The following is a 15878-nucleotide window of genomic DNA, read 5'->3' as shown; positions in this document are numbered from 1 at the left end:
GGAGGAGGGAGACGAGGAGGAGGGGGACACAGAGGTGGTAGTGACTGTTGGAATGTCTGCATCTGGGTGTTGCTTGGGTGAATGCTTGTGGGTTCTGTGGTGCTTGTGTCTGGATGAGCTGCCCTTGGGTGTTGAGGTGTGTGCAGGCTGGTCTGATGGTGTGGATGGGATAGGCTGAGGAACAGGAGACAGAGACAGGGTGGAGGCAGTTAGAAGAGGGAGGCTGGAAACAGGGACAATGGCTGCCGTCAGTGCTGAGGCCAGAGCATTGAACGATCGTTGATGGGCAGCCTGACCCGAATGAATGCCCTCCAGGTAGGCATTGCTCCGATGCACCTCCCTTTCTACCCCCTGGATGGCATTCAAAAGGGTAGTCTGCCCAACAATGATGGTCTGAAGGAGGTCAATAACCTCCTCACTGAGGGCAGCAGGGGTGACAGGGGCAGGGGCTGAGGTGCCTGGGGCGAAGGAGACGCCCGCCTTCCTGGGCGAGCGGGCACGGAGCGTAGGCTGAGGGGCTGCTGGGAGGGCGGGGCTGGTGCGCTGGGCCCGGATGTTGCCGCCACCGCTTAGGAGCTCCCATCCGAGGACGTGTTGGTGTCGCTGGTGTCACCACCGGTCCCCGTTGTGGTGCTCCCCTCGCCCTCCGAATCACTGGTGCCCTCGGTGTCTGTTCCTGGGCCCACCGGGGCCTTGTGACTTGCAGCTCCCTCGTGCTCCGATGCCAATTCTCCTCCGCCTGATGATGCTAATGCACACATGCACAAGAAGATGAAGAAGAAGGGTGGGGGGAGATAAACGAAGACCAGGTTGAGTGCATGCAATGTCAACACCGTTGGCGGAGAGGACAGACACAGGAGCCTCATGCACTAAGCCGCGCATTTGGGGTACACTACTCAGTACTTCTGACTAGGACAACAGGTCTAGAGACGACAAACGCGCACATGTGTGATGCTGGACCATCGATAGCTGTACTTGTCACCCTACAGAGGTGGGGTCCGGGAGCACAGGGCCATGCCTAAAGGAGAGGACTACACTACAGAAAGCGCCCTGGCCTAATGTCACCCACAACCCTCCTCCCCCACCCAGACGCCTCCACTGCGCAGAAAGATAGCAGAATGTGCTGATACTCACCCCCTTGTGTCTGCTGTGATGTCCTCAAGCGCCCATCCAAATCAGGGTAGGCCACCGCCAGGATCCGGGACATCGGGGGGGTCAGGGTACGACTGGCACCCCTCCTAGGCTGGGAGGCCATCCCCAGCAGTGACTCGGCGGTCTTCCTGGTTCCGCGGCGGATGTCCTCCCACCTCTTGCGGCAGTGGGTGCCCTGTCTGACGTGGACCCCCAGGGCCCGGACTTCCTTGGCGATGGCACGCCAAATGTCCACTTTCTGATGGGCGCTGACCTATTTGACATGTACAGGGTGGGAAGGAAAAATTCATAAATTTTCTGCATGTTAGATGTGATTGGCCCCCCCTCCCCAACCTTGCCGTATGGCACATGCTCTCATCTGTCGTGCGTTGCACTCCTCATTCGCCCCCCACCCCACCAACTTACATCCACCCCACTCCACACAGGCATAGCCCATTCAATGTGCACCCAGTGTACTTACCTGTTGGTCTGGAGGACCGTAGAGTAACGCATACTGGGGGAGGACCCCATCCACAAGTTTCTCCAACTCCTCAGACGTGAAGGCAGGGGCCCTTTCCCCAGTCGCAGCAGCCATTGTCACTTCCAGACCGAGGTCACAGCAGCACTTGCAGTATAGGTCCTCTCCTGTGGATGATCAGGTCTCGAGTGATTAAGCAGATAGAAAATGGCGGTCACGCCCGCGGCGGTGCGTACCGCGACCGCCGGCGCACCTCGTCATTGGCTCCTGAAACCCATAGGCTTCAATGTTAACCAATGCGGCTTCGTATAGCGGTCTTCGACCGCCTACCGCCACGGTGTGCCACGCCAGCGCATTGACCTCACATCCCATTGTCCCACTTCACAGGTCAGGCAGCCGCCATTTCAAGGGCCCACATGGCATAATTTGTACTGCGTCACACAGGCCTAGGCCTTGCATTGCCACACATACACGCCTTTCAATACATAGATAATCGTGTGCTAGGCATGCTGTGGTGAACGTACCTGTGATTTGCTTGACTCTGTGCTCCATGTTGTCCTTCCTAGGCACCGTCCGCTGGGACTTGCGAGGAGAAGGGTGAATCCTCGTGTGTACCGACCGCTGGTGGACCTGTCGACAATGGAAGAACGCCATATCATACTACGATACCGACTTGACCGAGCCACTATACATGAACTGTGTGACCAGCTGGAGCCAGCCCTGATGTCCCCCATGCGCCAACCCACAGGAATTCCCCCTCTAGTGCAGGTTCTGTCAGTACTCCATTTTTTGGCAAGTGGCTCATTCCAGACAACAGTGGCCATGTCATCTGGAATGTCTCAGCCTATGTTTTCAAAAATGTTGTCTAGAGTGTTGTCTGCCCTGACAAAACACATGCGGAGCTACATTGTATTCCCTGAGGAGGTTGATTTGGCCACTGTGAAGGGTGATTTTTATGCCCTTGGACATATCCCCAACATAATTGGTGCCATTGATGGGACCCATGTGGCTTTAGTACCCCCAAAAGACGATGAGCAGGTGTTCAGAAACAGGAAAAGTTACCATTCTATGAACGTCCAGGTGGTCTGTTTGACTGACCAGTACATCTCCCATGTGAATGCCAAGTTCCCTGGGTCAGTGCATGACGCGTATGTGATGCGTAATAGCAGCATCCCTTATGTGATGGAACAGCTACAGAGAGAACGTGTGTGGCTAATTGGTGACTCTGGTTACCCCAACCTGCCTTGGCTATTGACCCCAGTGAGGAATCCCCGGACCAGGGCAGAGGAACGGTACAATGAGGCCCATGGGCGAACTAGGAGGGTCATAGAAAGAACCTTTGGGCTCCTGAAGGCCAGGTTTAGGTGCCTGCATATGACAGTGGGATCCCTGATGTACTCACCAAAGAAGGTGTGCCAGATCATCGTGGCCTGCTGTATGCTTCACAATCTGGCATTGCGACGTCAGGTGCCTTTCCTGCAGGACGATGGTCCAGATGGTGGTGTTGAAGCAGCTGTGGAGCCTGCGGAGAGTGAAGAGGAGGAAGACGAAGAGGACGACACAGACAACAGGGACAGAGTTATCCAACAGTATTTTCAGTAGCACACAGGTAAGAATCACCCACGCCATTTAACATTTCCTGAAAGTCCCCTGCATCTTTACTTTGTGTATTTCCCCACAGTTCTCTTAAAATGATGTTTGATTTTCCCTTCCCTTTTCAGTGCTGTATGACCCACTGCGTGACTTCTGCTTGGTTAGCCCATGGACTAATGCTTATTGACATCGGTATGTTGTCATCACAAAAATAACAGAACATTATTGATCAGTAATGTGTTATACATTTGTAAATAATACAGGCTGACTCCTGAATGATTTCAGTGCAATGAGTGATTTATTTTTAGTGCTAGATATTGGTACATGATATTAAAACGGTGATGGGTGAGGGTGGAGTTATGTCCATGGCAGAGTCCAGTTCTCAGTTTCACAGGTGCATTTTCCATATGCCTGTGGAAGGATGGAGCAGGGGCAGTTCAAGGTTGGACAGGGTGACACTGTGGGACAGTGGGATGACATCAGGGGGTATCTTATGCTGGCGGGGGTGTTGGCATCCTACTCTGTCTTCCTGTGAGATCTCAGGTTCCTCTTGCGGGGTGGTTGTTCTTCAGCAGGAGGTGGGGTTCTGGTGGCCCGTCGTTCTGTGGGGGCCTCCTGACCACTAGCGCCGGCGGAGGTGGTAGGCTGTTCCTGGCTAGTGACAGGGGCCCTTTGTGGTGCCACATGGTCCCGCAATGTGTTTTCTATCCGGTTGAGGGCCTGGACTATGGTCCCCATAGCGGTAGCGATGTTCCTGAGTTCATTGCTGAACCCCATGTACCGTTCCTCCTGCTGTGCCTGGATCTCGGTGAACCTGGCCAGTACCGTCGCCATCGTCTCCTGGGAGTGATGGTATGCTCCCATGATGGTGGTGAGGGCCTCTTGGAGAGTGGGTTCCCTGGGCCTGTCCTCCCCCCCCCTGTCGCACAGCAGCCCTCCCAGTTGCCCTGTTTCCCCGGGCCTCTGTCCCCTGGACGGTGTGCCCACTACCACTGCCCCCAGGTCCCTGTTGTTGTTGGGGTGTTGGGTCAGCCTGGGTGCCCTGTAGTGGCGGACACACCGCTGATTGTCGTGTCCTGGAGACAGAGGCATGGGCCCGCTGGGTGGGAGCTGTGCTGGTGTTCCCAGAGGGGGTTGGGTCTGCTGTGGCCTGTGTCTGTGTGTGGGGAACCGACTGTCCAGAGGTCCCCGATGGTCCGGGCTGGTCATCAGGTTCTAGGTCGACAGAGCTGCTGTCCTCGCTGGGGGCCTGTTCTGGGGGTGGGATGGACAAATCTGGACCCTCCGTGGCAGTGTGTTGGCGTTCGGGCCCTGCAGGGGTAAAGGAGTATGGTTATTGTTTCTGTGTGTGCCATGGCGTGCATTTTGAGTGCCCTTGTCCCCCAGTGCTGGCATTCCCTTGTGGGAGGTGTTGTGAGGGTGGGGGGGGGGGGTGGGGTGTATTGGGTATGTGCAATGGTCATGCTTTGGTGGTGGCTGTCTATGGTTTGTGTTGGCATTCAGGGGTTGGTGTGGTTTAGGGTGGGTTGTGCTGGTGAGACATTGGCAGGGAGGTTGTGTGCTGGGGGGTTGAGATTGGGGGTGGAGGGGGGTTGGCATGCTCGTGGTTGGGGGGGGGGTGAAGTAGTTGAGATTCGACTTACCAGAGTCCATTCCTCCGTGTACTCCAGCGAGGCCATCAGGATGCATGATGTTTACTACCTCTTGCTCCCATGCTGTGAATTGGGGTGGAGTGGGTGGGGGTCTGCCGCCAGTCTTCTGCACAGCGATGTTGTGTTGCAACACCATCGAGCGCACCTTCCCCCGTAGGTCGTTCCATCGCTTTCTGATATCTTCCCGATTTCTGGGATGCTGTCCCACAGCGTTGACCCTGTCTACGATCCTTTGCCATAGCTCAGCCTTCCTTGCTATAGTGGTGTGCTGCACCTGTGTGCCGAAGAGCTGGGGCTCAACCCTTATAATTTCCTCCACCATGACCCTGAGTTCTTGGTCCGAGAACCTGGGGTGTCTTTGGGGTGCCATGGGGTGGTGTGGATGAGGTGTGGTGCTTGTGGTGATGTGCGCGTAAATGTGGTGTGGGTGATGAAGTTGGGTTCCTGTGTGTGTTGGGGTATTCGATTGCTGTGCTCGCTCTCTCTATCTCTATCTCTATCTCTATCGCCTTCTCTCCAATTTCCAACTAGTGGGGGTTTGTGGGTGATGTGGGTGTGTGTTTTATAGTTGATTGGATGTGTGGGAGTGTTGTTTGTATGTGTGTCAGGTGTGTGTATTTCAAATTGTCCAATGTGGCAGTGTTTTGGAGCTGTGTGAGTATTTTGAGCGCGGCGGTGTGTACCGCCAATGGAATACCGCGGTTGGAAGACCGCCGCGTGGATTCGTGGGTCGTAATGGCATGGGCGTGTTTGTGTTGGCGTGACGGTGGAGGTTTGGTCATCTCCAGTTTTCCGCGGCCCGCTGATGAGGCGGCCTTCCTTGGATGTCGGGTTTTTGGCGGTTTGCCAGTTGGTGGTCAGAATGACCGTGGCGGTTTACCGCGGCCGCGGCGGTAGAATGGCAGACTTCTGACCGGTGGTAAGGGCCTTTTACCGCCGATGTCAGAATGACCCCCTAAGTATCTTGCATTGAACATTGATAATTTCCTTTTGTTGGCAACCTACCAGCTTAGTACATAATTGTTAAGGTGGCCCTTGTAAATGCTAAATTGGTAGATTCGCCTACCTCCTTTGTGTTGGTTGGGTGACTGAGGTTTGAGCTGATCTATGGAAGATGACCAACCACCGGGCCTCTTTTCTAAAGACAAATCCATTCTGCTACAGTATTCCCTTTTACAATCTACAGAACTGCAACAACATCGAGGGTTTTGCAGAATTTCTTGCTCCATAAGTAGCAAAGTCAGTTCTTTTTTCCATCTCTAAAAGCAACGAAGGGACCCTGCAATAAGGGCGTGGGAGATGGCACAGATAAAGACCACAGCATGGCATGTGCTTGCCTCAGAGAGTTCAAAGTAGAGTTTATGGATCTGCCCTTTGATACCATATTCCCCTCCCTGAGTGAAGTTCTGGAGAAATGCAAATCCTAGTATTTTAAATTAAAAATTTCTCGCCCACCAACAAAAAAAGTGCCTCTCAACATATAGTAATTTGAAATTCAGCAAGACAAGACAATCTTCTGTTTAATGTGTCTCTTGTGTTGCTCAACATACAAGCCTGTAGCCTATTCTACCAGTTCCGGAATTGTGCAATAAATCCACATGACTATTGCCAGACTATTTGGTCTGCGTCTTTTGATGAGATGTTTTTCCTCAATGGAAGGCTGACTTCCTATCTTTCAAACTCAGTTGTGCTTCATCACTCTAGACTGATTTGTACATATTTTAGACAGTCTATTCCCGAACTACCGACTGGTCCCTCACAACTTCCCTACAAAATCTCAGAAAAAACCTTTAGAATTAACTAAGAAGGTTCAGAAACAAATCCTCTGCTTCTGAAAGCCTTCATGCTGTTTCAGGATCAAGAAAGAGAATCGCTTGTGGTTCTATCCCGTTTACTTAATTGTCCTTAATTGAAGGGCCAATATTAGCCCTAAATGATGTGAAACAGTTCCTTCTGTTGAACACGTTCTAGATTGTTACTATGGCTCAAGCCACAACCTCTGATGCTGTTGAACTCGAACTATACTTAAGGGTGTGAGTCTCCTTTCTGCCGTGCATTCGTGTTCCCATTAAACCAGGCCATTCCCTTCACATCCTAAGGTCAAATGTTTAGTCATAAATCTGGATAAATATATGTTCCTAGCACGTGTTGCTTTAGATACAGCTCAAAAACGAGTGTCTATTATTGTTTGGGGAAACAGATAGACCCCTTAAAGCATCTGTTCAAGACATCGTCTTTATTGGATTTAAGTAAAGCAGGATTGGCATACACTTCTATTCACTTACATTTAGCTGGAAGGGCGGCTTACATGCAGCACAGACCGCATTTGTCTCTTTTAAAAAAACATACCTGTGGACAACGCTTCCATGAAAAGCCTTAAAAGGGTGATTCCACAAGGAAATCCTCCAACGTCAGCCTGGAATCTGAATATTGTTCTACCATGAATGATGAGTCCTCCTTTCGCGATACTACACTCTTCCACTATGCAATTCTTGTCTTGGAGAGTAGCCTTCTTGATTACTATGACCTCTTTGAAGACATCAGTGACCTGCAAGCCCTGACGGTGGAGGAACATTTTATTCAAATACACAGAGATAGAGTGGTTTTAAGAACAGGACCAAAGTTTCTTTTGAAAGTGGTTCTCCATTTCAAATGGAGTTGTTCTTCTTTCCGAATCCATATACTCTGGCAGAAAGGCCATAAAACTCTACGAAGACAGAACTAAATACGTATTCAGAACAAAACAACGTAGCTGCTTTTGCAAAACCTCACATAGGGTGGTATTGCTAGGAGGTTTGTTAATGTATTCAATAATACAATGCCGATTCTTTAGCTTATTATATGTAGCACCCTACAGCACATTCCACCCAAAAGGCGGGGGTTACTACTGTCTTTTTAGAGAACATACGTACAGCAGACATGTAAGACATGTAAGGCTGCTATCTGGTCCACACCACACGTCTAGAAGCACATCCTGGAACTTAGTGCTTGTGGCGTTTTTATGCCTCTTGTACATGATTCTTGGTGTCACTTTATTTTTACTTAGCCTTTTTTCATTGTTATCTTGGCCTTTATAATAAACCTATTTAGTGATCATTCTCATTACCTATCTCAATTATCTAATACAAATGCAGGATTCTAAAAACATCCCGTTTTTCCAAAGCAAAGAACAGTACACAATATAATGCATCAAAAATAACAGATTGTCATTTAAATTTGCAAAATTGCTAAAGTGCTTGGGGAGACTAGCATTCTTAAATGATTGACTGCCCAAATATAAGAAGGCACAGTACATTGTACAAACTTGAGTTTCATTTTTGAATACAGCAACGGCATAGCCATAGGGGTTTGAATACAAAACTTTTGGAAATAGCAGCGGTAGCCGTTTTCTGCATGTTGCTTGAAGACCAGAGCAGGAGAACATGGGTTGTACTTTCTTCTCTAAAATTGCTGCATCCGATGACGTGTGTACCTGTTGAAAGGTAGCATACACAATCTGTGCTGACCAGTGGCCAAGTGTTTTCCTATGTACAGGTCGTCCTTCTATTGCAGATGTCATAGTTCAGCGTTCATTGTTGCGTTTTTCATCTTAATGAAGGCATGTGCTTCCAATATTTTTTGTTACCGTTTTCAAAGAATCGCTAGTACCTAAATTCAATTGTTTCTATATCTCACCACAAAGTATCACCTTCAGGGTTTGTGTTATGTAGGGAATTCGGGGAATTCAGTGTGCAAAGTTGGGCCACGTTCTAACCTTGCCATAAATTGGCTCTACATTGCACGTAGGCTAACAAGATTTTCGAGGCCTGAAATAACTTTACATGTGCCCTTTACTAAGCGATAAACAGGCAGTTGCAGCCTTACAACTCTCTAACTGTGTCATTTCAATGATAGGCCTCGATTCAAGCTACCCTGGCTGATGAGGGGTGAAACCCCGAAACCGGTCCCAGGATGCTTGTTTCCAGTCCAGGGACGACCTGGCCTAGCAGTTCGGGCTGGACTGTTCCCATGGGGAACAGGGTCAAGACTGATTTGCATATGGCTGGGTCCAAACTGGAATGGCATGGGCAGCAAAAAAACGATGGATTAAACCCAGATCTGTGACTGGGGGTGAATGTTTGACAATGTTCAGCATTCCGTCCATCACTTGTTGTTTTTGCATTTGTCGCCCTAAGTGGGAAGGGTATGCCCAGACGTGGGTCCCGTGCTTCCCATGCCACTCGATTCAAGCTACCCTGGCTGATGAGGGCTGAAACCCCGAAACCGGTCCCAGGATGCTTGTTTCCAGTCCAGGGACGACCTGGCCTAGCAGTTCGGGCTGGACTGTTCCCATGGGGAACAGGGTCAAGACTGATTTGCATATGGCTGGGTCCAAACTGGAATGGCATGGGCAGCAAAAAAACGATGGATTAAACCCAGATCTGTGACTGGGGGTGAATGTTTGACAATGTTCAGCATTCCGTCCATCACTTGTTGTTTTTGCATTTGTCGCCCTAAGTGGGAAGGGTATGCCCAGACGTGGGTCCCGTGCTTCCCATGCCACTCGATTCAAGCTACCCTGGCTGATGAGGGGTGAAACCCCGAAACCGGTCCCAGGATGCTTGTTTCCAGTCCAGGGACGACCTGGCCTAGCAGTTCGGGCTGGACTGTTCCCATGGGGAACAGGGTCAAGACTGATTTGCATATGGCTGGGTCCAAACTGGAATGGCATGGGCAGCAAAAAAACGATGGATTAAACCCAGATCTGTGACTGGGGGTGAATGTTTGACAATGTTCAGCATTCCGTCCATCACTTGTTGTTTTTGCATTTGTCGCCCTAAGTGGGAAGGGTATGCCCAGACGTGGGTCCCGTGCTTCCCATGCCACTCGATTCAAGCTACCCTGGCTGATGAGGGGTGAAACCCCGAAACCGGTCCCAGGATGCTTGTTTCCAGTCCAGGGACGACCTGGCCTAGCAGTTCGGGCTGGACTGTTCCCATGGGGAACAGGGTCAAGACTGATTTGCATATGGCTGGGTCCAAACTGGAATGGCATGGGCAGCAAAAAAACGATGGATTAAACCCAGATCTGTGACTGGGGGTGAATGTTTGACAATGTTCAGCATTCCGTCCATCACTTGTTGTTTTTGCATTTGTCGCCCTAAGTGGGAAGGGTATGCCCAGACGTGGGTCCCGTGCTTCCCATGCCACTCGATTCAAGCTACCCTGGCTGATGAGGGGTGAAACCCCGAAACCGGTCCCAGGATGCTTGTTTCCAGTCCAGGGACGACCTGGCCTAGCAGTTCAGGCTGGACTGTTCCCATGGGGAACAGGGTTAAGACTGATTTGCATATGGCTGGGTCCAAACTGGAATGGCATGGGCAGCAAAAAAACGATGGATTAAACCCAGATCTGTGACTGGGGGTGAATGTTTGACAATGTTCAGCATTCTGTCCATCACTTGTTGTTTTTGCATTTGTCGCCCTAAGTGGGAAGGGTATGCCCAGACGTGGGTCCCGTGCTTCCCATGCCACTCGATTCAAGCTACCCTGGCTGATGAGGGGTGAAACCCCGAAACCGGTCCCAGGATGCTTGTTTCCAGTCCAGGGACGACCTGGCCTAGCAGTTCGGGCTGGACTGTTCCCATGGGGAACAGGGTCAAGACTGATTTGCATATGGCTGGGTCCAAACTGGAATGGCATGGGCAGCAAAAAAACGATGGATTAAACCCAGATCTGCGACTGGGGGTGAATGTTTGACAATGTTCAGCATTCCGTCCATCACTTGTTGTTTTTGCAAATGTGTCTTTTTCTCGGGGCCTAGTTTGCCTTCAAGGGCCTGCAGCTGCTCATTTCGGGAGTGCTAAATGACAGCAGTGATGTTTTACAAAGAGCAATCACCTATTCAGGTGTATGCCTGGCCCTCTGGCCCTGACGAATTTTCCTGAAGATATGGGGGCAGTGAAACATGTTGGGCTTTCATAATTATGGGTCAGAACATTGATGTTGATTGTAAGGTGTGCGCTGTGTGTTTTTTCTGGGCGCCCGTTTGATTCCCCCTCTAGCAGGGATTTTTGTAGGGATAGTGTAGGTGATTTACAATCTTCCCCTCAGTCAGAAGAAATACTTACTGAGGGTCACAATATTGTTTTAGGCATGATTTTGCGAGTCCATTCCATGCAAATAGGAGCTCAGCCAATGATGACAAGCAGCAACTAGTGGGATTGTTATCTAATGGCTCGTGGTGGAAGCTTACTTGATCGACTCCTATTTTAATTTATTTCATATAGCTGAGAAAGCACTCGCCTAGTTTGACATCAATTTGTTGTGTTTTTTTTACAGTAACATCCCGGGTCTTTTTAAGATCCAGATGATCCCTGGTTATAACCCATACAGTGAAGTTCTGAGGTTGGGGCTTTCATTTATTTGTGAAAAGAAAAATTTCTTTAGGTATATGGGAAACTGAGGCTTTTTGTATCATATTGTTTTGAGTGGAGGGCTTCAGTTTTTCCAAAATTCCCTCTATGCTTCCTTTTTGTTTGAGTGCTAAATAAAGGTATCTGGTGGTTAAAGGTACAGATGCAGAAGTCACTAGGCCAGGCTTGCGATCAAGAATTGGAAGGAGATGAGCAAAATACCCCTTTACCTGCTCTTGCTATGCCCTCTGTAACCCTAATTTTGTCACAAAATCCTTTATTCACAATTTATCCTCTGCTTTCCAAAAGGAACAGAAGGAATACCACTTCAAAGAACGACTTGTTCACAAGTACTTACAGCTATTGCTTCTTCGACCCTCGTACAGTATATAAAGAATTTCCCCACTACAGTTGACTTTCTTTAGTTCCCTTCTTGCATCCACCCTTTCCTGATGGAACAAAATTCTGTTGCTTAGAGCTAGGTGAGTGTTCTTCCTGGCTCATAAGTATATGATGTGGCCGCATGGAAATACATTTGCCCAGTATTGCTAGGATTTTGCATAAAGGATGGGTGCTGAAACTCTGCCTGGCTTGAGGCTAACTACTCGTACTTGGAAATGCCATATCGGACTAGTTATTGGACCCTTGTAGGATTATAGTTAGTATGTGACATTATACAAATGTGTTTTATTTTAGATTCTTCATGAAAAATTGCATCAGATGAGTTCTAAATTAAGTGCTGCAAATGAGGTATCTCAGAATCATGACTGCACCATCCAGAGGCTGAATGACACCATTTCAAGCAAGACAATTGAGGTAAATGGATTTGTTTTAGTGGAAAGGGAAAGCAGGTTTTATTTAGGAGTTACTGCTTTTAACAATGAAAAGCGTTTTAAATTCACTCATAGACCATACCTAAAACTTTTTTTTTTTTTTAATGAAGACAAGACAACTTAAATACACTTGTGAAATATTGTTTTCATTTTGCAAATAATGGAAAAGTCTTCTGTAAGTTCTGTCTTTGCAAAAAATAATTTGATGTATTTGCTATTAAGTTCCAAACTTTATATTGGAGTTATTTATAGCAGTTGTCAAGGAAGCAAGACACTATGCTGAGCACCTGGCTTTGTTTATATTACCTATATATCTTATCAATTGGCAGTCAGTTGTTCCATAGAAAAAGTGTTTTTTCTGTTTGACGAATTTCCACAAAACTTTCCAAAAAGGTGCTACTTTTTGACTAGTTTGTGCATGGGTGAGCCTTCCAGCAGAGGCTGAGGGGCATCTCAAAATGCAAAATCCCCACGCATTTCACGTAGACTTCTGTATGACGGGCTATATCAAAAACTGCTGAACTGAATTATACCAGAGTCGTCGGGAAGATAGATCTTGCTCCAAAGATTGTGCTTTTTTGTGATTTGCTGTAAATCTTTTCAGTAATTCTTGATAAATTTAGGGTCAAATGTATTGTATATCAGGATGTTTGGACCCGCATGAGTCTCGAGATGCTCTCACAGGAGTGGCATTTAAAAAAAGGAGCATTCTTATTGTCCCAGGGAGCTTTTTTCCCCTTGGGCCATCTTGTGCCTGCGAGAGTCGGACTCCCACAAGCGCTCTGACTGGCTACCAGCAACATGAAAAAAAGGTTGCTGACAGCCTTTACTCGACTCGAGGATATAAAAAAAACTAAAGATATATGAGGGCAGGGTGGGGATACCCAGACCCCCTGGGCTCCATGGGGGACCCATAAGGATCCCCCCAGGGCCAAAAAAGAAAAAAGGAATCTGCAAAAAAATGATGTGATCCCACAAGACTTTTGCATGTTTGTAAACGAAACCCAAAATGACAGCCAGGCCTCATTTAATTGTCTTATGCCCTACGGTGCCTATCTCAGGGGCTGATTTCATAAAGGGGAGGGGGCTGCGTGGCCCCCTCCCTGAGTCTCCAGAGGCCCTGGGAAGCCCACCTCTGATGTGGAAATTTGTGAAAATGGGAGGGAGCAACACAGCCTCCATCTGTGGACCTCCAAAGGCCTGAGGAGCCCACACCTGGAGCCAACATTACTTTTTGTGGAGGGGGCCTTGAGAGGCCCTGGGAAGACCCACGGGGCTGAAATAAGTTTTTATAGGAAGAGGGGGCAGCTCAGCTCACCTCCCGTGCCCGGGACCCCACCGCTGGGGCGAATAAAAGAGAATGGGGAGGGTGCGCAGTTCCTTCACCGAACCCCAAAAGGCCCTGTGGAGCTCACCCTGGGGCCAGTTACTTTAAGGGAGGGAGGCTGCGTGCCCCTCCCCCAAAACCATTAATGTCCTGGGAACCCCAATCCACCGGGGCCAGCTCAGCAAATATGTCTCGGTGAGCCCTCCTTTCACAAATTAGAGGTTTTCACTTGGTGGGAGCATTTTCAAAACTCTCACCAAGTGGGAGCAAATACCTTCCCTCATGTGGGAAGGGAAACAGATCAAAATATTATTGGTACCCAGGGGAGCAGTATTAGAAGCTGTTCCCTCCAAGTGGGAGCAGTGCTGTTTCCAGCAGTATGCGGGGAGCCCACAGGGGCTTTAGGGGGTGGGCTCCTCCACAAACCCCAGTGAGACTATGGTGGGTGCACTGGGTGGGCACCAGGGCACCCACCTTTAACAGTGCAGGGCCCTGGAGGATGGGGACCCGGAACAAAAATTAAACCAGTGAGGGGGGCCTAAAAATAATGCTGAGCCCCAGGGAATGGGGTCCATGGGGCTTAAATCAGCTCAGGGAATGTGGCTGCGCGCCCTGCCCGCTTAAAAAATAAACAGCCCTGGGGGATGGGGTCCCCAGAGCTAGTGAGGCTTGGGGAGAGTGGCCATGTGACCCCCTCCCATTTAATTGAAGAAAAAAAGGCCCTGAGGGACGGGGACCCCAGGTCCTAATAAGGATTGGGATGAGGGCTGCCTGCCCCCCCCTCTTAAAAAAAAAAAAAAACAGACGGTGGGGTTTGGTGCCCCAGGGGACTAATAAGGCTCATGCAGGGAGGCCACACAGGTTACCTTACGCTTTATTTTAAAAAAATAAATAAAAAAAAAGCCCCTGGGGAATTTGGTTAATGGGTCCCCGGGGCCTAATGAGGCTCGGTAGCTTGGGGGGGTTTGTCATGGTTCCCCTCAGTTCTAATAAAATAAAAGGCCATTACGTATGCAGTGTCCGGTTGATTGCATGGGGGAGTTACCTGCTGGGCCTGGACACTGGCCAGTCCCTGCACCCAATCCCGCCACGCATGGCCTTCGGTAGAGGGTTGGATTATGTATGTCATTTGAGCTGTCATCTGTGATGTCATAAATGATGTCATAGAACATGCCATATATGAGGTCTTAAGCAGTGCATGGTGGGGGCACTGCTAACTATAACTGGTGAATTTGTGTGTTTCTTTTAGTTCAAACCATTAAAGTTGACACTGACAAATTCATCCAACTATAACGTTACTTTAACCTTTGTTTTTTCAGCGAATTTCTAAGGTGTTTGTTTTTTAAACAGAAACAAATGTTTATATTGCACCTAACTATATCATTAGTTTAACATTGTTTTTTTAGTGAATATATGTACACACATATATGCACACCAGATACTTGCAATCCCATTGTATTTGGTTTTTCATGCCTGAATGCCAGCTTGAATGTTTTGAAAGTGGAGGAGTAGCAGTTAAAAAAGAGAAGAACTTGTGAATAGTTTTTAACTGGAAGCCCAGAACATGACAGGGTAGATTTAAGGCATAATGAGGTCTAATATCTGTTCGAGCCAGATCAGTTCAGTTAAATTAATTTTATACGGACCTTCACTTATTTTCATTAGTGATAGGTGAGTGATTCTGAAGTGCGAGTTTGAAGAAATGCTGTCTCCGACATGGGCTAAACAGCACAGACCAGCTAATAGTAAAATATTAATCCATTCATGGCAGTTATTTTGTGCATAATAAAGAACAATCAGCATGCGGAAGTAGAAGCAATTGGAAAGCAATCATACTAAAATACTCTCACCTCTTCCACCAAGAAAACAAATATTACACTACTTCAGACAGCAAGGTCATTCTGTTGTTTGCTTACAAGCTTCTAAATAAAGGATTCTGATGGATACAACTACCTGTGGATTCCTCACCTAATGAATACTCCCATGGCGCCAGCATTCGACGGAAATCTTCTTCCTAGTCTCTGCACGTCGACGAGGACGTCACTCTAGCCCACGCGACGCCGTCTGACGTCATACAGGCAATAAGAGGTCCTCGACGATGTGCCGACGTCAGTTCCCTTTTTTCCGTGCATTCGAAACGGTTATCTTCGAGGGAGCAACTGTTACTTTCGTGGTTACAGTGTATTTTTTGCTGCGTAGTCCTTCTCTGCAGTAATAATGTCGCAGAGAAAGTCGGGTTTCAAGCCTTGTCGAGAGTGTGGGGGCAAAATGTCAGTTACAGATCCTCACTCCGACTGCCTTTGGTGTTTGAGCTCCGACCACGACGTCTCAACTTGCGATTCATGCCAGCACATGAATCCGAAGGCCCTCAAGGAACGTGAGGCTAAGTTGTTTATGGCGAAGTCGAAGAAAGAAAAGCATCACAAGTAGTCTTCTTCGCCAAGGCGTCGGCGTCATCGTGACTCCCGGCG

The 15878-nt window shown here is 48.6% G+C and overlaps 1 protein-coding gene across 1 annotated transcript in view; it reads left to right on the top strand.

Annotated features, from left to right (window-relative positions):
• Positions 1–15878, top strand: part of LOC138292459 (myomegalin-like) — a 1643599-nt gene that overhangs the window by 71453 nt on the left and 1556268 nt on the right. The window contains exon 3 of the mRNA XM_069231077.1: positions 11944–12063. Coding sequence (XP_069087178.1) covers positions 11944–12063 — 120 coding nt within the window. The remainder of the gene's footprint in view (positions 1–11943; positions 12064–15878) is intronic.

This window comes from Pleurodeles waltl, chromosome 4_2, assembly GCF_031143425.1.
Source record: "Pleurodeles waltl isolate 20211129_DDA chromosome 4_2, aPleWal1.hap1.20221129, whole genome shotgun sequence".
Taxonomy (NCBI): Eukaryota; Metazoa; Chordata; class Amphibia; order Caudata; family Salamandridae; genus Pleurodeles; species Pleurodeles waltl.
The sequence above is the reverse complement of the archived record's forward strand: the minus strand, read 5'-3'. Positions and strand labels throughout refer to the sequence as shown.